The sequence below is a fragment of the Nilaparvata lugens genome, chromosome 10 (genome assembly GCF_014356525.2).
Source record: "Nilaparvata lugens isolate BPH chromosome 10, ASM1435652v1, whole genome shotgun sequence".
In the NCBI taxonomy this organism is placed as follows: Eukaryota; Metazoa; Arthropoda; class Insecta; order Hemiptera; family Delphacidae; genus Nilaparvata; species Nilaparvata lugens.
In genome coordinates, this window is record NC_052513.1 from 9,444,067 (window position 1) to 9,471,468 (window position 27,402).

The following is a 27,402-nucleotide window of genomic DNA, read 5'->3' on the forward strand; positions in this document are numbered from 1 at the left end:
CTTGTGTAGTTAAAAGTGAAATTTGTTAATGTGATCAACATAACACTACGACAATTTAATGAACTGAATTGAGGAAATGAAGAAGTTTTGGGTTAACGTTTCTTTTTTCTTTCCAATATTGTAATATTTTCGATCTAATAAATTAATATGAGTAAGTTGCTACTTGATGGTGTATCACTAGGTTTAGTGTTGCTAGGTATTTGATGGTTAATCACTAGGTTTGGTGTTGCTAGGTACTTGATGATTAATCACTAGGTTTGGTGTTGCTAGGTATTTGATGGTTAATCACTAGGTTTGGTGTTGCTAGGTATTTGATGGTTAATCAACTAGGTTCGTTGTTGCTACTTGATGGTAAATTACTAGTTCTAGTGTTACTTTTTAATGATAGATCACTAGCTTTAGTGCCCCCTTTTCAATTAAATCATGGTAAAAATAGTTTTTTTACTAAAGAACATCATCTTTTACTTTTGTATTATACTCTAATATCTAATATGTTGTTTGCAGCTGGTGTTAAGCTGCTAGTACTCTGTGATCTATTCAGCAAACGTAAATCGGAATTGACGAGCGAGCAGCGTCATGAGATCATAAGATACGCCAAGTCGCGGCTTCCCGTCTTCATGGGTCAACTGCGCAGGTTTCTCGTTGGCATCAAGGCCACATTCAGCTCTCTCTCTCCCACACAGAGTCAGGAAATTGCCACTTATCTAGTTCCAGAGGTAAAATTATATTCTATTTTCACAAGTTGACTTTCACAATCGTCGCCACTTACCTAGTTCTAGATGTAAAATTATATTACAAATTTGCAAGTTGACTTTCACAGCCAGATGCGAATTAACTCACTGCTTAGTTGCTCTCATTTTCCCAATTTTTGAGATGACTTACTAAATGAAAAATAATAACCTAATAGCTGCTCTTTATCTCTTAACAATAAACATAGTTGTTCACAGAAGAGTTGTTCAAAGATAGTTTGTTCACATAGTTGTTCACAGTTTATCATCAAGTTATTATTAAATTTCCATCTGTGTCATAAATTTGTTCACAGAGAGCTCACGGAATGAAGTAATTCTGTTAATAAAGTAGTTTGTCCACATAGTTGTTTACAGAAAGAGTTCACGCAATGAAGTAATTTTGTTAACAAAGGAGTTTGTCCACAGAGGTGTTCACAGTTCATCATATATAGTTGTTTACAGATAGAGTTAACGCAATGAAGAAATTGCAGTAGAATTCACTATGTGAACTGCGTTCATTCGAATCGCTTCTAGAGACAAAAACGCTCCAAGAGTGTATAGACGACAAACAACTAATTTCAACTGATTTGTCCAGAAGGCAATATCACTCCAGTGTGTAAAGTTGAATGATATGTGCATTATTTTGACTGTTGTTATCAGTCAATCATTAATTCTGTGTTATATTGTGAATAGAGGTTTTTCTGCTACATTTTCCGTTTTTCCTAGATTTCTACAAAATATTAATGCTGATAATGTTATCCGAAGATTCATTCATCGATGGGGTTCCTGATTAATTATTTATTAATTGAATTAGGTTACGTAGATTTATTTATAAAGTAGCATTTTTTTATTTAGGACTAGCAAGTAACCCGTGCTTAGCACTGGGGAAAATTTGGTGTTGTAAAGTAATTCAGATGTGATGATGGCGACGTCATTCGTGTATTTCCCATCCCGTACAAATTTAAGACGATTCTACCCTTTATTATATCATAGATTATTCCTTTATTCACGTCAGCTTAGTAGAGTTCTCCTGTTTCACTTGATCGTAGCAGATCAGGTTAAAAATTGTTAAAGCTTTGCAAATGAGCACGTTCTAAAATGATACTACTTTTGGCTAAAGTATAGAAAACCATTTATTCAATTTATTCCCAGAAAATGAGCGAGTTAATTTTAATTTATATTTATATACTTTACTTTTGTATTATTTCATTCATATTCATTGACCTGACAAAGAACTTAAATGCTTTTTCCAATTCCAGATCGAAAAAATATTTGAGATTATATCGAATCTTGGAATGGAGTTGAAATCGGCTCTCGAACAAATAGCTTCAGTTATTTTCAAAGAAGGGCATGCCACAACCAAACGGAGGCTCATCATGTCCTTGAAAGAGGTGAACATGTTTATTAGTATTTAGTAGGCTATTATAATTTATTTAGTTTTTGCTAGGTAGTTTATTATTATCAGTTATTTATTGCATGGTGTTTCCAGCTAGTAGTGAAGTAGAAATTATCATTGTTGAAACGTGCTATTAAATTTGAAAATATAATATTTATATTCAATCCACGACCTTTGACTTGGACAATCACATAACTAGGCCCAATCATAAAAGCAAATTGAATCACCTTACACGCGGGTTTTTACAGCCTTCCCGGCCGTTTGCCGCACTCAATACGCCATCTGCCTCTATCTCTCCATACGTCTTGTTGGATGCCCCTGCTCTCCATGGCCTCTTCTATGATTTGCTACCAAATACCAAACCGTTCGTGGTCGTCCGCACTAACGTTTTACGAGTTGACTTTTCAAGTAAAATTAAGAAAAAAAAATCTTTATTAGGCGGAGTCTTCAAAGTTTTAAAAATGAATAGAATGACTTTTTTATTTGACGAGTTGGCGAAGTTTGAATAGTAATGTCCACTCTACCATTTAAAAGTCAAGTTTTCAGTGTTTGTTGAATAATTTTGGTTCGAATTCAACAATTTTCTAGGAATGAATGTCCTGGAACATTTCAATTGAGAAATGAAACTTGAATGTTTTATAAACATGCTAGATTCAAGTTTATATATTACATCCCTGATTAAGCTGATTCACGACTCACACTGGCGCACAAGGAATCTTCCTTTTGCCGGTGTTTTTGCCTCACCTACTGTACTTATGCATGTGATCATAAATTGAATCTTCATTTTAAAACTATTGTTTGTAATGTAAAGGATATCATTTCGTTATTATATCCAATTAAATAAATGTATGTATCTTGATTTAAGTGCAGTAGCATATACTTATATTTATTTTTTGTAAAGCTTTTTTGTATTTTGTTTTTGGCAAATAAATACTTACTTACTCCATGGCACTACAGCCCATCCAGGGCCTTGGCCTCTTCAAGAATGCCTCTCCACTCCTCTCTGTCGGCAGTCTTGCGTCTCCATCCCCTAACGCCTATTTTCCGGAGATCATCTTCCACATCCTCCAGCCAGCGCTTGCGTGGACGTCCTTTCAACCTTCGTCCGCCTGGGTTTTCTCTGAAAACTTTTTTAACGGCTCTTTCATCGCTCATTCTTTCTACATGACCCAACCAGCTCAAGCGTCTCACTTTGATCTCATGTACAATAGGTGGTTTTCTGTACAGGTCACGCAGCTCTTGATTCTCCATCAATACATACTGGACCGTATATTCTTCTCAGAATCTTCCGTTCCCATATACTCAGTAGGTTTTCATCCTTCTTTTTCAAAACCCAGGTTTCTGCCCCGTATAACACAACTGGCTTTATAACAGTTTCATAGATTTGTTGTGTAAATGAAAATGTCAAATTTTAAATCACAGCATTTTATTTTATAATTTTTATGTGTTTGCAGAGAACGCTTCAACGAAATGACAAACGTTAACAAAGTTCGCATTGTTTCGCGAAGCTTGGAACAACTGATTGAAGAAATTCCAATATTTATAGTTCGTCTCGAAGAAATTACAGCCGCTCTAGATGACAAACTGGGTTGGCGTGACTTCAAGTTCTGCTTCAAAGTTGGATCGTCGAAAGTTGTAAGTGATCTACAAATTTCTGAAAATTAATAGAATGAATTCTATTATTAAGTTTTTTTTTCTCTGCCGTGACAAATAATTATGTAAAATTTCATTCATCTTCCATCAGAAGCGAGGTATGGTTGATTTGTAGAGGTCTTGTATCATTAAGTATTAAAATAAATCTTGTATTATGATAATAACAAATAAGAAACGTTAAACGTCTGTTATGAGGAAATTTCTTTTTTGAACAGCTTTACATCACAGAATCAGTACTATAAGTGCTTTTTTTAACAAATTGTCTACAAAAACCTGACTAGAAGTGGTTTGTATTAAGCTAACAAAGTTGCCTAGAAGTGGTTTGAGTTAGCAATTAGCTAACAAACCTGACTAGAAAGTTCTAACAAAGGGGTTAACAAACCCCTTCAAGTTATTGTTTAACTACCCAGCTGATGATGTGGAGGGTTAAGCCATAAAGCAAATGAGTTAAATAACAACTGGTGATAGTTTCAATAATTTTTTGTAGAATTAAACAGATAGCAAAGATTAAGGCAGTAGTATCCCTGCTATTTTTATGGGGGTTAAGACATTATGTTACCATCAACTCTACCAACTATAGTGTCTTTTGAGAACCTAAATTCTCAGACAACTATAATTAAGTTTGGAAATCGTGCCAGACCCCGATGGTGGAGGGGTTAGTGAAATTTCTAGTGCTATTCTAGTGGTGAGGAATCCGAAATAAAAATCACTTGACGATTGATTGCCTCTATATTAAATATTTAAATTCAAACAACACTTTACAATAAATACTTTCTTCAATTAAAGATTATCTTTGTCTTAAGAGACCAAATTTAATTACATTTACGTCTTTAAGAGACCAAATTTAACTACATTTACGTCTTTAAGAGACCAAAATTTAAGGGACACATTGAATTCCGATGGGGAAAGATCAAGTACCCATCTTGTAGTTGTCGTCGCGATGTCTGGAGTCCCTGGCGGAGATGGATGAAGGGTGAAGATGATTGTTCGTCCTCCAGGAATGTTCAGGCGTCGCGGCGACAGATCCAAAAGGGAGTTCGTCTTGTTCTCTCCTCATCAGCGTTCAATGACGTACGATTCCATCCATGGTTGGAAGAAGTCGCCGGCCCTTTTACAGGCCGTAGTTAAATTCTCGGCCCGATACAGAAACCTGATGACAAATTTACAACAGAATTAGAAACATAATAATTACCAATATCTAATAGGATTGTATTCAATTGATGATCTAGGTAGATCATCAAATAAATACAATCCACCGCTTCCTATGAGGAAATAATATTTTTAACATACATAAATCGAACATTTTCACTTTACACGTGATGAATTATATTCAATGACAATAATAAAAATACTCACCCAAAAGGGGTATTGAAGATCCGAAGTATAGAGGGAATCAATCGTCATCTTATCTCAAGCTATCCCATTATTACTGTATATTCTTTAAGGGGGACTTTACTTCTAAATTACAATAATTGAATTTTAAGTTACTTCAAAAGATGTCCGATTTACTTGGACAATCAATTAAATTCTCCTGGAGAGAATGAGAATGTACCCCCAAACGAAAACATTACTGGAAATTGAAAGAAAATCTCAAGAAACAGTTAACACTATGACAGCTGGGATTAGAATGATCGCTCTCCTTTTTCAGAGGCGTCCAGACTGATCAGTTTTACCATCATACTTTAAAATATTTACCGATCGCCTGAGAATTTCTCTTCGCCCACTCTCTTTCTCCTCAGTAAATAAGGAAGGTGATACGTTCAAGCAAGAAGGAAACTAGGAGAGAAAAGTTATTTCCCTTTTGCAAGTTTAGAATTATGGGATTGATTCAGCATACTTCTGGCGTCTAGATCTGTCGTGAGAATAGATAATTCCAAGTGGGATCGTGGGAATCAAGGACTTTAATAAGATGCTGATCATAATTATAACGATTTTAGAAATGCTGGCTAAGTTGCCAATGAACAAGAATAAATTTACTATCTTTATGGGAACTGAAAATTACTTACTTAAGATATAATAAATTCCATTTAATAACTCAAAATTTTGGTACACAACCTACAAAGTAAGATTAATGGAACTTAATATTATGGAACTCAGACAACGACGCTGGGAAGATAGAATGACTTTTGAAGAGACATTACGAAAACATGAAAACGTTAATAACACGGAAGAAAAATTAAGTAATGCTAAAAAGTTGAAAGGTATGAAGACTACGGATTACGGTGGTAGTGAGAGAATTAGTAATGGGAGGAAACAATTGAGAAAGGAAAACTGGAAAACTCAAAGCACTCACTGCGAATCACGCAAGAAAAGAATCTTAATGTTTGCTGATGACACTGGCAGATTAATCTGTTCAAAGCTACATAACATGACTGATTCGGATACAACAGTTTCCGGAAATGTATTCTCGGGAGCTGGATTGGACGTGATTTTGGGTGCAGTCAGATCGAACACAGAGCACAGGAATTTTACAAAAAATGATGCAATTGATTTGACAGGTGGCTCTAATGATGTTATGAAATACCGTAATATTAATAGACTTTTGAGAAGAATTGATGAGACAATTGAAACTCTAAGGCATACAAATGTTATAATGTGTACACTGCCCTACAGATACAATCAGTTGCCACAATCAACGTGTAATAGAATGATTACCAGATTCAATGAAGGAGTTAAAAATCTAACAGAGTATCATGGTACGTCGCTAATTGAACTCAATGACTTACAAACACAGGATCACACATCACTCAATCAGCATCTGAATGGGAGAGGGAAGGTTCAGTTTTCCAAGAGGATAATGCAGTAATTCAGAGCTCTTACAGCGAAAATCTCAAATTTACGGAAAGTCGAAGATTCCAATTTGATTGATCTCTCATTGTCAACGATATCCGATGAAGGTGACTCCATTCTGAACAACTCAGACATAACTTCTTTTGAACTGTCAATACATAAGGACTCTTGCGCTGATGATAAACAAAGTGGAACAAATAAAAACTCTTCAACAAAATTTTTTAGACCCAAGACAAATCAATCGTACTATGGATACATAGATAAAGTAAATGAGAACAAAGAACATGACTCAAACGATGATGCTTTCTCAGAATGGTACAATGTTAACTCAGATCGATCTGACCTATTCCCGAATTCGTCACCTGTAGATGCAGGCGGGTTGACGACGAGAATATTCTTTGTAAACGTATGTTCATTGAGGTCAAAAATTAGTCAACTAGAAGAGTTGTCTAAAGATACATCCTTGGATATTGTGTGCTTAAATGAGCATTGGTTGGTTGGTGATGAAGTGTCTTTCTATGTGCCCAATGGCTTTGTACTAGCAGCCTCATATTGCAGAGAGCCTCCTCTCACTCGAGGTGGCTCATCGATTTTAATTAAGAGAGAATTATCTTTCACCCTTGTTGACGTGTCACAGTTTTGTTTACCAACGCTATTTGAAGTATCAGCAATAAAGATATTTAAATCGAATATCATAGTAGTGAGCATGTATAGAACACCAGACCCCAATCTCAGAGACTTTCTCAATAGATTAGAAGATTTTTTAACATTCGTGACTTCGAAATCCTATAGATCTATACTGCTAGCAGGCGACTTCAATATAGACATTCTCAAGGAAGATAACTTTGAAGTTCAAATGTTTCATAACATAATGAGATCATTCAATCTTTACAAATCTCATTCATGTCCAACGAGGAAAAAGGCCTGCCTTGACAACTTTTTCACAGATTTGAGATCAAATTGCTATAATTGTTTCATTTACAAACAAGACTTGATTTCGGATCATGCTGGATTATTGCTTGAGTTTGGAATGCCATTGAGTGAATTGACTGAAAATCGCAATGTTTTGAATCAAAAGAAACCATCAGTAAGAAAATTTCGGCTACTGAGACAGGAAAACCTGGATAAATTGAATGAGTCACTACTAAATTATGATTGGTCAAAAATTTATTCTACATATGATGTACGGTAAATAGAATGACGTCCATGTTTTCAAATGCTATTGTGTATTTTCTCAATCTACACTGTCCTTTAATCAAGCCTAGATCTACAAAAATGAAAAATAAGAAGTGGTACACAACGGAATTGACAACAATGAAACAACATCTTATGATTTTGTATAGTATATGGAAAGCCACAGGAGGAGATGTGGAGAAAAATAACTTTACAGAATACAAGAAAAAGTATAGAAAGGCATTGACACTAGCACAAGTTGCCGCAAATAATAAATTGATTTTGGAGTCAAAAAACAAATGCAAAACTGCATGGAAAATAATAAATTCTATTAAGGACACTACAACACCTGTACTAACTGATGTGAAGATTTCACCGGACGAATTTAACGATTTCTTTGTAGACGTTCCTGATAATGTCATTGGCCATCAGCAGAGCTGTCAAAACCCACTTACCTATTCAGATTTTCTAAGAACCAACACAGGTATACGAAGGAATGACAACGAAACTGCATGTAAGTTTTCCTGGATTAATGTAGACACGAATATAATAATGAAAATTGTAAAAAAATGAGCTCATCACGTAGTGAAGATATCTTTGGAATTTCAAATTTCTTACTAAAGAACATCATTGATTCAATCAATATTCCATTGGTATTCATAATAAATTCTATTTTTAAATCTGGTGTTTTCCCCGACTGTTTGAAACAATCAGTAGTCAACCCCATTCACAAAAAGGGTGATAAGAACCAACCTGAAAATTTTAGACCTGTTGCGATAGGACCAATTATCAGTAAAGTGATTGAAACTTGTTTATTAATAGCACTTACTGAACATTTCACTACTAATAAATTGCTCAATAATAATCAATTTGGCTTTCGAAACAAATGTTCCACTACTATGGCTTTAGAGAAAATTGTGGAGTTTATACTTGAGGGATTTGAGAGAGGTTCAGTTATTGGTCGTGGCCTGCTGGATCTGAGCAAGGCTTTCGACACTGTGTCACACTCAATTCTATGCAAGAAGCTTGAATATTATGGAATTGAGGGCTCTAAATTGAACTTGATCAAATGCTACTTGAAAGATAGAATCCAAATAGTCAGAGTCGATAATAATTATTCAGCTCCTAGATTCACAAAAGCAGGCGTTCCGCAAGGATCTGTACTGGGCCCGTTTTTGTTCATTGTCTATATCAATGACTACAGTGTGAATGTCCCATCTTATTCAGTATTATATGCTGACGATACCACCGTTCTGAGCATTGATAAGAATGAGAACGTTGTTTTAAGTCAACTCAACAATGCTTTAGAGAGTTCAAAGCGATGGTACACAGCCAATCACTTGGCATTGAATGAGAGAAAATGTGAAAATATAATATTCTCATTGAGAAATACATCTAGTGAACGGTATGAGAATTATATGAACCCTGTGAAATTGTTAGGAGTCATGTTAGACAGTAAGCTGTGCTGGACCAATCAAATTGATTTCCTTTGCAAAAAACTATCCCGCAGCTTATACGCTCTGAAGAGACTGAGGCTTTGTGTCAGTAAAGAAGTGCTGATATCAGCCTATTACGGTTTATTTCATTCTCACTTGAGCTATGGACTTCGCCTATGGGGGAACTGCAGTGGTATGAAGAGGGTTTTTGTATGGCAGAAAAAGGCAATCAGATGCATCGTTGGTCTGAGGAATGATGAATCATGCAGACAAGCCTTCCCAGAACTTCAGATAATGACACTGCCATGCATGTACATATTTTGTAATCTGATGCACATGAGAAAAAATGAAACCAACTTCATACGACAAGAGGAGATTCACAGCTACGCAACAAGACAGCGTTCGTTCCTGACAACACCTCATATCCGTCTCAACAAGACCTTCATGAGTCACAAGTTCCAGCAGTTCCGAATCTTCAATAAGATGCCCCAGAGAATTAGACAACTACCGGAACCAAGATATAAGGCAGTTATTTGCAAGTGGCTGAAAGAAAAAGCATTTTATGATTTAAATGAATATATGAACTACACTGACATGCCTAGTGACAATCAATGACAGCATAGATTATATGTGTATATATTGTATTTTGTTCTTTTTCAAACAAAATGACGATGCCTATTGTACAGTGTTGTATTTAATGGCAAATAAATATTCTTATTCTTATTCTTATTCTTATTCTTATTGTTTGTTTATTTTATGTTAGAAGATTACAGCTATGATGACACAACAATGTAAGTCGAATGAGTATGTGCATGCATGTTCTACCGTTAGAGGCCAGTCTCATTTATCTGAGTAGAATATATTGTTGTACCGATTCATGATTGATTGAATGGTTTATTAATTGAATTATTTTGTATATACTTTTTATGGTGAGTAAATGAATTTGAATTTTTTTTGCAGCACGACTTTGTGAAGCGACTGGTGACGCACAAGAGCACACTGCATTCTATTGTAATCCAACTGTGCGACTTGGTGTCGCGCGACTCGTTCTCACAGTCGCTGGTGTCGCTCGGCCTACTCGACCGAGTGCCCTGCTCCCCCGCTGCCCCCCCACCACCACCCTCGGCACCCTCCTCGCCCGCCCCCGACTCCCCCAGCGCCGCACACGCCACGCCCAAGCACAATCAACCAAAGGTCAGTGATATTTGAAAAATGCAACTAATTGAACGTTTTTCTCTTGCTTCATCAATTGAAATTAATCAACATTGAAAACTTTCATGATTTAAACATTTTAATTTAATATAAAGTATTTCAATAGGGCTACTTGAACTTATTTATCTATTCATTCAATGATACATAGAACACAATTCATTAAAATGATAGAGGAAGGACCAACAGGCATAGCCCAAAACTGTTTCCACGAATTTCGATTCATACAATAGTCCAAAAAAATAGGTTATATTACATTCACTTTTTAATTTGAGTCTAATGTTCATTAAAAACACTTGAAAACATGTAATTTCTATTTCAATTGTTCAAAAACCAAATTGAATAACAATTACACTCAATAATCACTTGAAATTAAAAAATAATTACTTAGTTACTTCAATTAATAAATAAACAACTACATAGTAACCTACCCTTTTTCATATAAAAAGTTGGAAAAAAGCCTACTATGTAGTTATTTCTTCATTAATTTTAAATATCGGGGCACCGAGCTTCGCTCGTTATTTATTTATAAACTATCGATAAACATAACACAATTCTTTGAAATGATTGGGGAAGGACTAACAGGCACAGCCCAAAATGGTTTCTTCCCCGAAATTTGATTTATGCACTATAAAATAGTCCAAAAAGTAGGTTATGTTTCATACACTTGAATTCAGGTTAAATTTTCAGTCCAAACATTTGAAAACAAAAAATTTCCAATCTAGATTTTTTACAAACCAAATTGAATAACAAAATAACACTCACTAATCACTTAAAATTGTCAAATACTAGCAATTAATAGCAAATAATAGTAATCAAATAGCAAATAGTAGCAAAATTATGATATACTCTAGTTTAGAATGATTATCATGTCATGTCAACAAATCAGATTATTTTGACCAAGTCGATTAAAATTTCTAGATAATATTTCTCGCTGATTGATTACACAGCTGGAAATAATCCTGTTTCCATCCCACACATGCATATTCGGTTTCGACAGACGACGAAATTATCATCTGTTTTTCCAAGGATGAATAATTGTTATCCTTTTCATGCCCTTCAGCGAGTTTTCCAAGGGATGAGACCTAGTGAAATCGAATTTTTATATCATAAACTTACTATGTTCCAAATTTCGTGAAAATCGTTAGAGCCGTTTTCGAGATCCGTTGAACATAAATAACCAGATATAAAAATATAAACAGACATACAGAAATTGCTCGCTTAATATAATAGGATTCACATCTGTTGTCATTCTTCAAGGGCCCGAACACACAGAGAGCGATCTGCGATCCTATAGAATATATCTGCTATCTCTATTAAATATGCGATATAGGTATAGAAACCTATGGGACTGCAGGCCGCAGATCACTCTCTGTTTGGCCGGGCTATAATTGAACGTTCTTCTAGTGCTTCATAAATCGAAATTAGTCAACAATGAACGCTTTTATTATTTTCATTATAGGATTAAACTTTATCATTAATTTATTATCATTTTAGGTTTACATTGATTGAAGGTTTCCAACGCGGTTTTAATGAATTTATTCTCATATTCACCCGTATTTTACAGAATTTGGTGTGAATCCACATATAATTACAATTATCTTTAACACTCAAAATACTACTATTTTTAATTTCAGTTCATGTTATAGAATTAGACAAACACTTATTATTATAGTGGTATAACATAATTATGATGAAAATTATTTTTAGTCATTTTTGATATTTGTATTGTACATAAATTAATAGTATTTTTTTTAATTGTTATCAGTAATTATCAGTTATGATGAGAGTCATATTGTCTTTATTGAAAACCACTGATACAGCCAGGAATAAATTGCCTAACCCAAAGTTGTCAGCAATTTTCCAGCGAGTTCTCCAGCCTAGTAACATTACAAAGAACAAAAAAGTTATATCATCACCATTAAGAGTCCTACTAGCCAAAATAAGCAATATTTGTGTTTAAAAATAATGATAAACATCATGATAATAATCATAGTTACTGTGAAAGACAGAGTTGCATGTCCATTTCAACTTGAAATATCTATTTCTATACTTTGTTCCTCCCATTTCTCTAATTTTATTTGTCTTTTCATATTCCTATTCTAATTCTCTCTTCTTCTATTTTTGCAGTTGAGTCTAGTCGAGAGCCTTTGTGAGCCACGTCTGTCAAGCAGCAGCCGTCTGTCAAAAGCCGCTCTAGAATTACTTAGATCTGGTGTTGGAACAGACATGGTTTTTGAGATACGACCATCCCACGGTAAATAATGAGTGCTCAAAATAACGATCCTTCCGAAGTTCTCAATTTTGTTCCAAACTTACTAGAAGTCGACATTTTTATAATAATATATTATCGAAATTACTCATATTATCCTTTTTCCATCCCTTGGAATTTTGGCTGCAAAAACAGTTATTTTTTAGGCTTTATTATCATTCAATTCAATTATTTATAAATATATAATTGATAGATTCGTTCTTCCTCCTTATCGACATTACTCATATTACCCTTTTTCATCCCTAGGAATTTCGACTCCAAAAATGTCTATCTTTTTGTGGCAGGTTATCTTTGAACAACTCTTCTGTAAACAACTATATTCATTGTTAAAAGATAAAGAGCAGCTATCAGGTTATTATTTCTCATTTAGTACGTCATCTCAAAATTTGGGAAATGAGAGCATGGAGTTGATTCGCATCTGGTACATTTATTCTTCACCCGCATATCGGAGTACCCTTCCTATATTAACACCTTCAAACAAGATCGGATTACTTTCCTCAAAATTATTCATCGGTGAGTTTTTTATGTATTGGGATCAATTCCATTATTCATTAAGGACCCGGCCACACAGACATCAATCTGCGATCCCATAGGTTTCTATCCCCCAGTTGCACGTACGTCGGTTAACGTTTAATCACGATAAAATGCTATACTTTAATCGAGATTAGCGCTAACCGATGCATTTTGGTTGCACAAAACAGAAATTTCAAGCGATAACGCCAATTAAACTAGCCGGCGTAAAAAAATTAATTCTGATTAGTTGGCACCATTTTAACGGCGATTAGCTGAAATGTAGAGAATTTGGTTCACAAAGGTGAAAATCGAAAAATAACGGCGGTTAAACTAATCGACGTAAAAGATTTCTAACAGGCCATTCACGGGGAATTGAATCCAACTAACGCCGATTATGTACCTACTAGTAGGTAGCTGTCTTCCAATTAGTTTTTGGTAAAAAAACTACAGAATTCAAAGTATGAGCTAAATATAGGAATGAATTTCATCTGTTGATAAAATAGAGAAGTGTATTTAGCTGATATTAGCATTTAAAATTAGATTCTGATTTTTGAGGTTAGTATTCGATCTGGTTCGTCTGCAGATAGCACGACACTGGCGACAAATTTTATGGCGCATGCGTAATGAATGGTCATCAATAACATAACCTCACTTTTGTGCCATTTGTTCAGTTCAGAATAATAACATCTGTCGGTTGTTACAGTGTTGACGGATTGTGAAACCGTTAAAATCTTGGTTAGTTGAACGGAAAACTTAATCGGGATTAAAAACTAACCGATCTTTGTGGAACAGAAATGAATCCGTAAAACTAACGCTGATTTGTTATCGGCGTTAATGACCATATTTAACAGACGTACGTGCAACTGGCTCTATATCTAATATAATGTGATCTAGTTATAGATTTAGAAACCTATGAGATTGCAGATCACAATGAATAGAACATCATACATTGAGAAGCTAACTTTGCTGATGATTGTCTGGAGGATTTTGATGAAAATAGAACAGTAGCTGAATGATTGTCTTGAAGATTTTGCTGAAAATATAAGAATAAATCTGGGAAGATGTAACAAAGAAACCAATGATTTTAAGATTATGGTATTCTAAGTACAGGCCCGCCGCAAAGTAGACCCACGCTAATCCACGAAAAGCAACCCACGCCGTTGTATGTTTTGTAAACCATTACTAGGCTTCTCTAGACATCACTGTGTAATACATGCAATGAATAATCCACTTGTCAGCTGATTGATTATGAATAATTGTATAGCAATGGTTTACAAAACATCCCACGGCGTGGGTTGCTTTTCGTGGATTAGCGTGGGTCTACTTTGCGGCGGGCTTAAAAGTTTCAATGATTGATGCATTTTTTAAACCAACCATTGTGGAATGGGTCGATATCCTTATTCTTTTATTCCCTCGTCGTCTCACATTTTGTGTGATACTGTTTTAAAACAGCAACTTTACAGGATTAAGGCCCGATTTCACCAACACTACACAACTTCGTTTGACCAACATTTGGTTCTTAACCAACAAGGCGCTCAAACCTGATTTACGTTTTTGGTGAAATCGGGCCTCATAGAGTTCGTTCCATTTCGATAGTAATTTTTATGGATTCAGTGACACATTTTGGTGTTGAAAACTACTTGAATACTTCTCCCGATAAAATGTGGAATCTTCAATTTAAATTTGTTCCAAATGACTTATTTTACATGAGTATTTTTAGTATAGAGTGTAGTATGCACCTTCTGTAGAATGCTAATTTATGTAATGTAGTATGCTAGATGGATAATAAATTGATGATGATGATGGTGATAGAGATGAATATTATATTTAACTAGTAGTTCTGTGAACAGTAGACATCACGCAGTATTCTCATCCACAAGTACCTGATTGGAACTATAACCCTTATGGAAAATACAGCAAAAGACTGGCTTCTCCAAACATCTGTGTAATCACTTGTCAGCTGATTTATGATGAATAATCCTATAGTCTGATTTTACTTTCCTTGCCCTATTACCATAGGTAAGGAAAGTATTGCTTTCCGAAAAAAATTAAGGTACCCCAATTTCTATATTTCTATACGTTTCAAGGTCCCCTGAGTCCAAAAAAACTGGTTTTTGGGTATTGGTCTGTATGTGTGTGTGTGTGTGTGTGGTGTGTGTGTGTGTGTGTGTGGTGTGTGTGTGTGTGTGTATGAGTGTATGTGCGTCTGTGTACACGATATCTCATCTCTCAATTAACGGAATGACTTGAAAATTGGAACTTAAGGTCCTTTCACTATAAGGATCCGACACGAACAATTTCGATCAAATGCAATTCAAGATGGCGGCTAAAATGGCGAAAATGTTGTCAAAAACAGGATTTTTCGTGATTTTCTCGGAAACGGCTCCAACGATTTTGATCAAATTCATACTTTAAATAGTCATCGATAAGCTCTATCAACTGCCACAAGTCCCATATCTGTAAAAATTTCAGGAGCTCCGCCCCATCAATGCAGATAGATTTCCAATTATCAGGCTTCAGATACAATTGAAACAAGAAAAATCAAGTGGAGTAGATTGAGCATGAAAATCTCTACAATTAATGTTCAGTAACATTTTCACCTAAATTTGAAAATAAGCTTTAAATTCGAGAAAATGTGATTATTCAATTGCAAATTATTGTTGATTCTATTAAATCATTCACTATGAAGAGATAGCAGACCTCATGTGTGTCTCCAGCGTTATTGCCCTGTTACCAGCTGGCTCAAATCATTGAATAGTAGACTTGAGGTGCGCGGGTACACTAGCGTCAGGTGATCAATTTTCATAACGGCAAGGAAAGTTGTGTGAGTGCGCCACACCAGATTTTTACTCTAATATTGACATATGAAGGAGGCTCCTTTTTCCTTTTATATTATCCTTGAAATGCAAAATTTCCAAAAACCTTGTATATACGTCGACGCGCTATTAAAAAAGGAACATACCTGTCAAATTTCATGAAAATCTATTTCCGCGTTTCGCCGTAAATGCGCAACATATAAACATTTAAACATTCAAACATTTAAACATTAAGAGAAATGCCAAACCGTCGACTTGAATATTAGACCTCACTTCGCTCGGTCAATTACAAAGTGCTCATTCTAGCCATAAAAATACAAAAACCGGGGCTATGCTGATAAAAATAACACAAAACAAGCATGACTAAGCTAATAAGATAATCAAACAGTAGGTCAGACTTATCACACTACTTACTGCAGTACGCGGCTTTAATATTTAATCGATTTTATTTATTCATTTATTAGATAGAGCAAACATAACAATAGTTAGAAAAGAAAAACAAGCTATTGCCCAATAATTCTATTTCTAAATTTTGTCTCACATCCAAATATTAAGTAGGTTATGTCCTTTTCATTTTCTTTACCAAATCATTAATTTTGAAATTACAAATCAAAAAAGAAATTTCAATTACCTAAATATTATCAATTTAGATAGATTGATAAAAGAACTTTTCAAAACACATAAAGCAAACTGCAAATTAGAATAATATAAAGTAAAAACAAATCAATTTTAAGCCCAAAAATATTATGTTTTTTTTATATTTTAATTGAATTGTAGCACTTTTAAATAAAAGCATGACTAAGCTAATGTGACAACCGAATCAATCTGTACTACACTGCTTACTGCAGTTCGCTGCTTCAATATTTAATTGATTGATTACAGATGCTCAAGACAGTGCAGTGAGCTCCCCGAGCACAGAGCAAGCTTCGGCGGCTGCTGCAGCAGCATCTAGTCCCCCTCCAGCTGAGGAAGTGTTGTTCTCTCTGAAAGCGCACCGCTTGATTGTAGCTGCAAGGTGTGACTGGTTCCGCAGAGCTTTGCTGTCTGGCATGCGGGAAGCCATTGACAGGTGACCAATATACAATCAAACATGACTTTTAAAATATTCCACGTTGAATTATTAGGATATTGTAGCGGATATTATTCAACCACCCACTATTTTTACAGATCTGACGAAGTTTCACAAATATGAACACAAGTTTTCTTAATTTTGTTACAATTTTGGATATGTGCTAGTTCCATTGGAAAATATCAACAATTTTGGATATGAGCTTGTTCCATTGGAAAATATCGGAGTGGCCGTAGTCGAGTGGATCAGATGCTGGCTTTATGATTCAGAGGCCCGGGTTCAAATCCCGGCCCGGGCAAGATATATATCTCGAGCCACTCCCGTGTTTCGGATGGACACGTTAAGCGTCGGTCCCGGCTGCCTAAAAAGCAGTCGTTAGGTCATGTCAGAGGCCCTGAAATTGATCAGTTGTGACCTGAAAACTCTGACACCAGACCTGAGCCAGCCAGCTCACACGATATTGTTATTGGAAAATATCAACTATTATTCCTTAATATTCTACTCTATCAATTCTTTCAATGAAAGGGCAGTTGCAGGGCAAGTTGCCAGGATGAGCACAATCAATCATTTAAGTTAAAAAAGGCTAAAAATATAGTTTTTCTATGTTTAGAGTGAGTAGATTACTATTCAACCAGAGCATGACTATGTATCTCAGACTCAGCCATTTATAACAAATTTTTCCAATCCTTTCCCTGGAACATAATGGCTGTATTATCAGAAAAGGCTACCATCCATTTTCTTTTGTCCAGGGAGCAAAGTTCATTTGCAAATATTAAACACAGTATAGGCACAAGCACTGTTCCCTGAGGTACTCCGTATTCAACTGTAGTTCCATTGCTGATATGGTCCCCAATCTTAACAGTTCATGTACGATCTTGAAGATAGGATTTGAACCATTCAAGTACTTTACCTCTGATTCCAATGCGTTTTAGCTTCTTACAAAGCAACTCATTGGAAACACTGTTAAACGCTTTTTCCAGATCTAAAAATACTTATTGTATTATACTGATAGTATAGATCTAACAAAACAACCAATCAACTTCTAATAAAATGAATTATGTTGATTGAATACTGTTGTTGTAAAGTGACTTTGATTGATGATTTCAGGAAAATCGTGATCATCGACACAAGCCCGAAGCTGTTCACCATACTGGTGGAGTACCTCTACAGCGGCCTGCTGGAGTCGCCGGCCGGAGTGAGCACCAATCACGGCCTGCTAGAGTCGCCGACCGCACCAAGCACTGATCACGGCCTGCTAGAGTCGCCGACCGGAGTGAACACTGATCACGGACTGCTGGAATCGCCGACCGGATTGAGTGCCGATCAGCTGGCAGACCTGCTCTATGCGGCCGACCGCTATCAGGTCGACTCGCTCAAGACCGCCTGTGAACAGGGCCTCACCTTACTCATCGACAATGAAACTGTGTTAGACTTCCTCAGCTTGGGAGACCAGTTCAATGCCAAATTACTCAAGGTAATTATCAATCAATACTCTTTACTGTCATGAAACATCAAATTCAGCCCCGGTTTCTTGGACACTTATTAAATCTATTGGACCATTGAACCCGCCATTGGTTTCTGCCATGACTATTTATATTCATAAATTATTCAATTTGTTGTATGGGGCTATCACTTTTATTAAAATGAAAAAATAATCTATATTAATGATAATTAAGGGCCGGTTTCCGAGCTCGGGATTTAGCTAAGTTCTAGACTTTAAACAGCTGGAGTCAGAAAATTGGCTTTCCAAAACGGGGCGTAGCCGCAGTTTTTATAACAGTAGTCGAAGTTTTTATTTTCCCATTTCTATAATTGGAAACGTTTTTCCTTGACGAAATTGAACATTTATAAATAATTCAAAATAGCTGAAACTTTACACTATTTTCTCTTTATTTTATTTTAAGTTCAATTTTCTAGTTTTTTAAAATTTAATTCAAACGTGACTTTGACAATGTCTACGACTACGTCCCGTTTCGGAAAGCAAAATTTTCTTACTCCAGCTGTTTAAGGTCTAGAACTTAGCCAAATCCCGAGCTCGGAAACCGGCCCTAATTATTTTAATAGCGCTACTTGAATTGTTTCATCTATTTCTTGGTCGACCTTTTCTTCTTCTGTTATATATCCTCTCCTTCCATATACATTTCACAACTCTTCCATTTCCCATTCTCAACATTATGTCCGTCCCATCCATCTTATTCTGCCAGCTTTAATAAACCGCACAATGTCTTCATTGTTTGAGAACTGCTCAGAAGTAACTAGTACTCTTTTCAAAGTTTTTTATATAAACACAACTAGTTTCAGCACTCATGCCATTTCCAAGTCTGTGTGTGAGCATGAGTGCTGAAACTATTTGGGTTTATATAAAACAAGTTTAAAAAGAGTTCTAGTTATTTTTATAATAATTGAATTATGATAACATATAAAAAGTGTACCTTGATGTTATTTTTATTTTATAAATTATTATTTATTCAGACTAGTTGGATACCACCTACAAAACGCCATAAGAATAAATAAAAAAGTCAATGAAAATGATAATATTGTATTCAATCTGTATACGAATAATTCTTCCATAATTTATTGTCATTTTTTTGGAATTATTCTACTGTACTCTGCCAAGGAGCTTCAAATTTCCAATTATTGTGTTCAGTGTTGACGCCATGTGTTTGTGTTATAAATTATTTCATTGCAACTTGTGAAGGAATAATAAAACATTCTTATTCTTATCTGATGCATGGTTCAATAAATGCACATTTCTACTAAGATTTCACTCACAACATGTCTTAATTTTCAGAGTTCTTGCTTGAACTTTATCTCATCGCATCCCGATATCATGGATTCCGAATTATTTGAAGAGCTTCCTCAAAATCTACAGACTGAAATCTATGACCTCATGATATGGGGTAACAGAAGGTGAGTGTCAATTGCTATTCCATTGTTTATTTTGCACTTATTATTATCGTCTCGTCTTGTCTCACTTGTCTTAGGACTATCTACGTTTAACGCTAATCTACGATTGTCGTATGATCATAGATAAAAGATAGCATAAAAAATGGTATATCGGAATGAAACACATTATATCATAGAGGAGAGATAGAATAAGAAGATATCCCTTGGTATAGGACGTTTATGTTAAAAATTTCACTGTTAACTCAAGCCGATAGTTATTTTTCGTGCAGCTATGTGACGCTTGTAGTCTCTCATACTGTTCCGTTATCACACTCTCACCTGGCCAAAACATAATGGACAGTAGTGAGTAGTCGATAGTAATCGGCTTGAGTTGACAAAGAATCGGCTTGAAATTTGGAACATTAACGACCTATACCATGAGATATCTTATTATGCTATCTTTTCTCTATGATATAATGTTTTTCATTCCAGGTTAAAATCAACAGCTGATTTATCCCCGTTCAAACCGAGATGGGGTCTTAAAGTGTCCTCTTCTAATTTTATGTTCACAAATTACTGTCACAATTAGCTATACTTTTTTAATATTCTGCAGTAGATATTATATGCTGACTATAGCTAGTGTTTCATTCAGTTTAACTTATTATAATCATTATTATTATTATTTTTGAAGGGACGGATTCAAGGATCCAAAGGTTCGAAGAACCCCCATACGTCAACCGAGGCTTATTATGTTCCCAAGTAGTATGTTAGTTAGGCAAACCAATACCTGTGTCTTTTACAAGAACCAGGGGTTTTCCCTATGCTAATATCCCCGTTGCTTGTCGCAATCCAGTGTGATATGCTTGGCAGTCTCTTCAGACTGATTAGTCCTTGTGACCTACGTGAGTTCCACTCCTGGCCTTCTTTGAAGGTCCTTCCGCTGAGGAAGGGGTGGCCAAGTTGCCTCTAGGGCGCCCGGCCACCCTTGACTCAGCCTCTTGACCCACATTTGTGCCTGGAGTTTCACCCATCTCTGGTCTCTTGGTTTTTTCTTTTTGCCCCTCCGAAACTCCGCATGGTCAAAAGCCTCACCTCTCCCAAGAAGCTTTACCTAAATGGCCGCCCTTCTTTGAGCAGTGGTGAGGTTTGGTCTCTCTACCCACAAAATCGTGACCTACGTGAGTTCCACTCCTGGCTTCTTTGTAGGTCCTTCCGCTGAAGGAAGGGTTGCCAAATTGCCTCTAGGGCACCTGGTTACCCTTGACTCAACCTCTTGACCTACATCTGTGCCTGAGTTTCACCAATCTCTGGTCTCTTTGGTTTTTCCTCTTGCCCCTCCGAAACACCCCTGATGAGGCAGATCCCGTGGGTTTGAAGGCAAGGCAACTTCTGGAGTTGCCTTGGGGTCCCTTTTTGTCGCCTTCTACGACAAGCAGGGATACTGTGGATGAATTCTGGTTTTCAACAAATTCTTGAGTACGATGTTCGACTCAAATCTCCCCCAACCCACAGGGGGCAACTTATTATAATAATTTAAACTTCTTGTTCTCATTCTGTCTACTTTTATCTTAAATTTGATAATTAATTAGGATACTATTACCATTGAATATCCTCTCATATGTTTTCAATCTGAATCAATAAATTCAAATCATGTTTATCCCAAAAACACAATGAAAATATGAAATAAAATTGGAAAACAATAATAATATAAAAGAAAAATATCTTCTGGATTTATCTCGATTATAAAGATCACTTTTTCCATTTAGTTTGAATTTCTTCTTCTTCTTTTGACGCTCTACAGCCCTGGGTGGGCCTTGGCTTCCTGTATAATTAATACGCCCCCAATTCATTCTCTGTTGGACTAAACGTTTCCATCCACGTTTTTCCTTGGTGCAAAGGTCCTCCTCAACCTCCTGAATGCATCGCCTTCCTGGTAAAAAGTAACAGGAGGTGAGTGCCTTCTTGGTCTTCCTCTCTTTCGTGCTCCTTCCATCCTTCCTGTTATTATTTAAATTTCTTAATCATATTCTCATTAAGAAAACTTGAACACCGATAAATTGGAAATTGAAATCATTTGATTTGATTATGAGTTGTGTTATTTCAATTTCTTAATCATAGTCTCATAAATCTCCTGTAAATCCTGTAGATTTGTAATTCTATCAACAAATAAAAAAAAATAAAATAAATAAAAATAAAAAAAATTGTTTACGATGAATTTGAACTTTGCAGAAAGAGTGAGAAGATGAACAACGCCCAACATAGTGGCGCGGGTCTGTCGCAGCTAGCCAACGACTTTTCGGCCAACCTGAAGGTGTCTCACTCGCATTCACAGGAGATGCCCGCCAACCAAAGGATGTCTCACTCGCACTCACAGGAAATGCCTCAGGACTCGGCGCGGCTCGAAGCCTGTCTCACCGAGCTGTCAGGTGTCATCGGCAACTTGGCTACTCGCACCGAACTTGTACAGGTCACTAATCTCTATTTGCTATCACCATTTCTCTAAAAATGTCAATATTTATTCATTTGAAATGTTACAGTATACAGAGCGTCCCACAAAAAATGTAACAGTCGAAGACTAGATTGAATTATTCAATGTTTTTTCCATCATGAACTGCTTATTATTAAATCATTTTTTGCCATTAGTAAAAACGACTAGCAGTCAAATATTTTACAATAAATGAATTAATCACTCACTGTGACATCGAAATCTTTCGGCAGGTCCGCCATCTTCTTGACACAGTGAGTGATTTGTTTATTGTAAAATATTTGACTGCTTTTCTAATAGCAAAAAGTGATTTAGATTGAATTGGATCAAAGTATTTTATTTTAAAAAGTACTTCTAGTCTTTTTTTTCAAATATCGATGAAAATACAAGAATAGAGATTGCAGTGGTACGGACATGAAGAGAAAAGTGAGGACGATTATGTGGGGAAAAAGGGTCGACCACTTAGATGTCGAAGGCACTAGGAGAAATAATGGGAAAATTACATCGCCCAAGATCTTATAGAGAAGGGACTTACACCAATCGAAGCCCATGCCTGGAAGCGACTAACCCGAAATGCTGACCCCACCTGAGTAGGAAAAGGTTGAGAAGAAGAGTACTTTATTTGAAAGTATGAAAAAATAATTCATGAGAATAAACTGTTGCGATTTGGATAACGATAGTGTTGCGGCAGCTTATCTTATCATTGCCAGATAGGACGCCTGCCGGCTGCTCGGTTGTTGATTCTCCCGGGAGTCAGTCACTCCCTGAGCTCAGTGTGAAACAGTACTCCAGTGTCGTTAGTCGTTAACCTATAATTTGTGCACTCTCGCAAACTCTCACTCTCTCACTCTCGCTCTCATATATAAATATTCCTCTAATTTATTTTCCTACAGTTACGTTGAAAAGTGGCCATGGCTGCACTGATTACAGAACGCAAAGAATCACTTTTCCGCTCTAGTGCGGGAAAAATTTTTCTGCACTCCAGATTTGCAACTTGGCAACGCAAAATACTAAGTAGGTTATATGGAGCAACAGTGCAGCAAAATCAAAATGAAGTTGGTAACAGTGACTGCTGTGGCTGCTATAGTGAGCAGAGGTGCAACCAAGCACAACGCGCTAATTATTATTCATTATATATTATAACCAAGGACAACGAGGACTTTAGGATTAAGGTTTTTATCAATAATAAAATTACACAGAAAAACATTTGATGCATTTCAGGCAATTTTACCCATAATTACCCACTTTTCATATTCAATGGTAACTGTAGGAAAAACTTAATGTGAAATACGTGCGCAAAGTTCCTCTGCTGCACTCAAGAAACCATTCCGCCCTCGCCTACGGCTCGGGCGTAAGCGTTTCTTTCGGTGCAGCAAACTGACACTTTGCGCACTAGTTGCACAAATAACTATTCCCGTTCACCTCTCATTTCACCACTTTCTCACTCAAACCTCATATAAGTGCAAGGAACCAGCAAGGGGCGCCCCCACCATCAGCCGCACATCGAGTGGTGAGTAATATTATCATATCCTCTCTCAAGGTCCTCCGAATTCTTGTTCATAGTTTACAGAGAGTATAATATTGTGATGTAACCACATAAATCGGCGGTGTTTCAACAAATAGCCTAATTGCAGATTCTCTGAAAAGGATATAAAATAATACCATTCACTAGACCATAGATTCTACATGAATTTGCAACAAAAAAATGTCCAGTAAAATTTTCTTATATCGACCTTATTTTTCAAGATATATAGATTTTTCGATATTTTTTTAAAACTAGAAAAGTATCAGTCAGAATCTAATTCTAAAGATATGGTTGGAAGGAGGAAGAAATTTTTAAGAAGATTTTTATTTGTTCCTTTGACGTTTTTGAACTTCTTATGAGCGTTTAACTGTTTGAAATTAGACTTAGAACCTGACGAATGTATTTTCTTCAACTTTGAGCTCTTATAAAACGTTCAAAAACGCCAAACAAAGGAACAAATTATATTAATCTTATTAGCAATCTCTTCCTATCTTCAACCATATCCTTAGAAATAGTTTTTGACTAATAGTTTTCTAGTTATTGATGTTTCTCAAAAATATCGAAAAATCGATTGATCTTGAAAACTAAGATAATAAGTTTGATAAATTCGTTAAGAAAGTTTTCAGAGTTATGATAAATTGAAAGCGTTTAGAGAATTTCTATAAAATGATTTGTATCTTTATTTTTTGTTCCATTTCATTTTTTCAGCTGGCGTTGATATAAGAAAATTTTACTTGACATTTTTGGTTGCAAATGTCATTTAGAATTTATTATGGTCTTTGGCTGTTACACCTTTCGTGGGACATACTGTATACTCGGTAGATTTTTGGACGTTGGTACCCTACGAGAGTATTTTGGAAATTTTCCATGAAGATTACAACATGAATAAATTCACCTCGTGAATAAAGACTCGTAATAAATTGACCTCGTGTAAAATATCTAGTGTATCTTGTTGGTATTATATTTTAATAGTTATTCACTGAAATTTCACCCATTTTGCAAAGTATTCATATTACAGTCTTTTGAGTTAGTTAACACCAAAACTTGTTCAATTCCAACTCCTTAACAGTCCACTGACTATTAATTGTGAATGATCAGTAATGCATTCAAATATCATCTGAAATAATGAATATGTGCTAAAACTCAGATTAATTGCCCATAAACTGCGCCAAGAGAGTTGAAATTTAACAAGTTTTGGTTAGATTTGAGCACTTGGAATCGAACAACTGTAACATAAATGCTATATTATCCAAAATGGCTGAAATTTTTCACCTCCATTCAAAATATTCATAACAATGAGGAAGTAGGTAAGTTTTGCAGGCTACAAGGTCTCTCTGGTATTTTCCCATTGTAATAAATTGATTTATGAATGAATTTCGAATAATTTAGGGGAATTGAGCGTTGAATTCTCAATCTACATTCATTCAAATAAGATGAAATTGTCAAAAATAATTGAACTATCAGTACAACATTGAATTCGTTAAGAAAGTTTTCAGACTTATGATAAATTGAAAGCGTTTAGAGAATTTCTATAAAATGATTTGTATCTTTATTTTTTGTTCCACTTCATTTTTTCAGCTGGCGTTGGCAGCAGATTATGATCTGAACAGAGCTCTTAATTTCTTTTTCTCTTCCTGATTACACTACTGCACGTTATGCTGTTCCATAAGGATGAAAAGCCAAGGTAATCACTATTATCATTATAAAACAATATTATTGATGCAAAGTATTCTCCAGACAAAGTTAATTGTCTCTTTCAAGCTTCGAATTGTGAGTTTCGTTGCGAATAGCATGCATCATCGTCAGTTTTATGTTGTGATGAAACCCAGTTGAAGATAATTTGTAAACATGCCATGAGCATCAAATGGAAGTCCTGTTTATGAATTCTTAAATTCTCGTGTTTCTTGTGTAAATGGATCTATTCTAGAACACAGAGACATGCTGTGCTTTTATTTCGTCATGGAACAATTTCACCAAATCTCTAATAACAATAATGTGAAATTTACTTCATAGTGAAGTGCTATTTTTATCAAGCATTCTATTCCAAATTTTTATTTTACTTCCAATGTGATGAATTTCACGGTCATCAATCAAAATCATAAATTTTGATGAATCAAAATTTTTTTGAAATATTTAAATGTAATTCATCTTTAATGTAATAAAAGTATCACCAAAGAGCATCATTCTGAAAATTCAAGGTCCATAGATATAAATAAAATATTACCAACTCAAAAATGCCTATTTCCTATTGAAATTTATTAAATTTTCGACTCCTTTAAGAAATTACTTTAGTGCTTTTCAATTCCAAAATTACCTGTAAAACATCAATTGCATTACTATCATTATAATCATAAATAAATAATAAGTTATTGGATATGAAATTCGGGATTCTGGAAAGTTAAAAATAATTTTCTAAAAAGCTTTGCTTATTTTTGTATAAAAGTATGAAGAATACATTTGAGATACTAGTCAAATTGATAAGTATGGGAATCTCCTAATACTATCCATTTTGAGTTTCTTTTGAGCTTTTGAAATCTTTGGACACTTGAGTATTTGAAATAGTCTAAAATAATAATATTAATTTGACAGTCTAAAATAATAAGTATAGACAAAGCTAATTCATTGCTTTAATTTTATAATTCAGATCTCTCCATATAATAGTATTATGTAGACTTAGGTTTTCAGTTTGTGTACAATAAAAGTTGATGTATAACCTACAAAATCGTTTTATCTATTTTAAATAATTAAAATTAAATTCTATTGAATCTATACAATTTTTTGATCTTAGTTTGTTTTATTCACTCAAGTGAGTATTCGATGTACTTATTCTTAAACCCTAGTTTCAGTAATAAAGGTCCTTCCCTCTCGAAGTATTATGCATTTGCATTTATTATCAAATAGTTTTTAATTCAAGTAGCCTTATTTTTTCTAATAGCTTCGTTTATAATTTACATTTCATAATTCTTCTATGTAATGTTGTGACTGATTTATAGTATTTATCTTTAAGTTGATTAGTTGTTAGTGTTCATGTTATGTTTGTACGTGTATGTTTACTTTTATTGTTATATGTTTATCTTATTCCTATATATTTTTGTTCGAAATACACATCAAGCTAAGATTGTACATGGAAGGACAGCTAAAGTCTGTGCCAATTATTGCCTGTATCTGTGATTTTTTAAGAGTTCGAAGGCAAAATTACCATTATTCAACTGCATTCCTGTTTCATAAAATGTGATGTTTCTTATCATTCTGGTTTTTTCACTGCTTTTATATTCACCCAAGGTGATCAGAAATTGAACAAATGGGTACATTAAACTGTAAAAGAATTATCTGCAAAACCTCAATAAGAACTTAGAACAAGATTCAATCTATTGTTTTATTAATTATATTGAAATGTCCTATCGAATTGAATTCCACCCAAACATATTCTATCAACTCAATCTGTTCAATT

The 27,402-nt window shown here is 35.1% G+C and overlaps 2 protein-coding genes across 2 annotated transcripts in view; both read left to right on the forward strand.

Annotated features, from left to right (window-relative positions):
- LOC111055920 overlaps window positions 1-25,655 on the forward strand; it is a 46,592-nt gene extending 20,937 nt beyond the window's left edge. The window contains exons 7-16 of the mRNA XM_039436613.1: window positions 505-716; window positions 1,988-2,127; window positions 3,579-3,759; window positions 10,137-10,370; window positions 12,516-12,642; window positions 16,869-17,055; window positions 18,163-18,529; window positions 19,847-19,965; window positions 22,171-22,408; window positions 25,530-25,655. Of these exons, the coding sequence (XP_039292547.1) occupies window positions 505-716; window positions 1,988-2,127; window positions 3,579-3,759; window positions 10,137-10,370; window positions 12,516-12,642; window positions 16,869-17,055; window positions 18,163-18,529; window positions 19,847-19,965; window positions 22,171-22,408; window positions 25,530-25,589 (1,865 nt within the window). The 3' untranslated portion in view covers window positions 25,590-25,655. The remainder of the gene's footprint in view (window positions 1-504; window positions 717-1,987; window positions 2,128-3,578; window positions 3,760-10,136; window positions 10,371-12,515; window positions 12,643-16,868; window positions 17,056-18,162; window positions 18,530-19,846; window positions 19,966-22,170; window positions 22,409-25,529) is intronic.
- On the forward strand, window positions 4,738-6,783 carry LOC120353257. The gene has a single exon (XM_039436240.1). It carries the CDS (start codon window positions 5,849-5,851, stop codon window positions 6,581-6,583), a length of 735 nt encoding a protein of 244 aa, XP_039292174.1. The 5' UTR covers window positions 4,738-5,848; the 3' UTR covers window positions 6,584-6,783.
- Window positions 25,656-27,402: the final 1,747 nt, after the last annotated feature.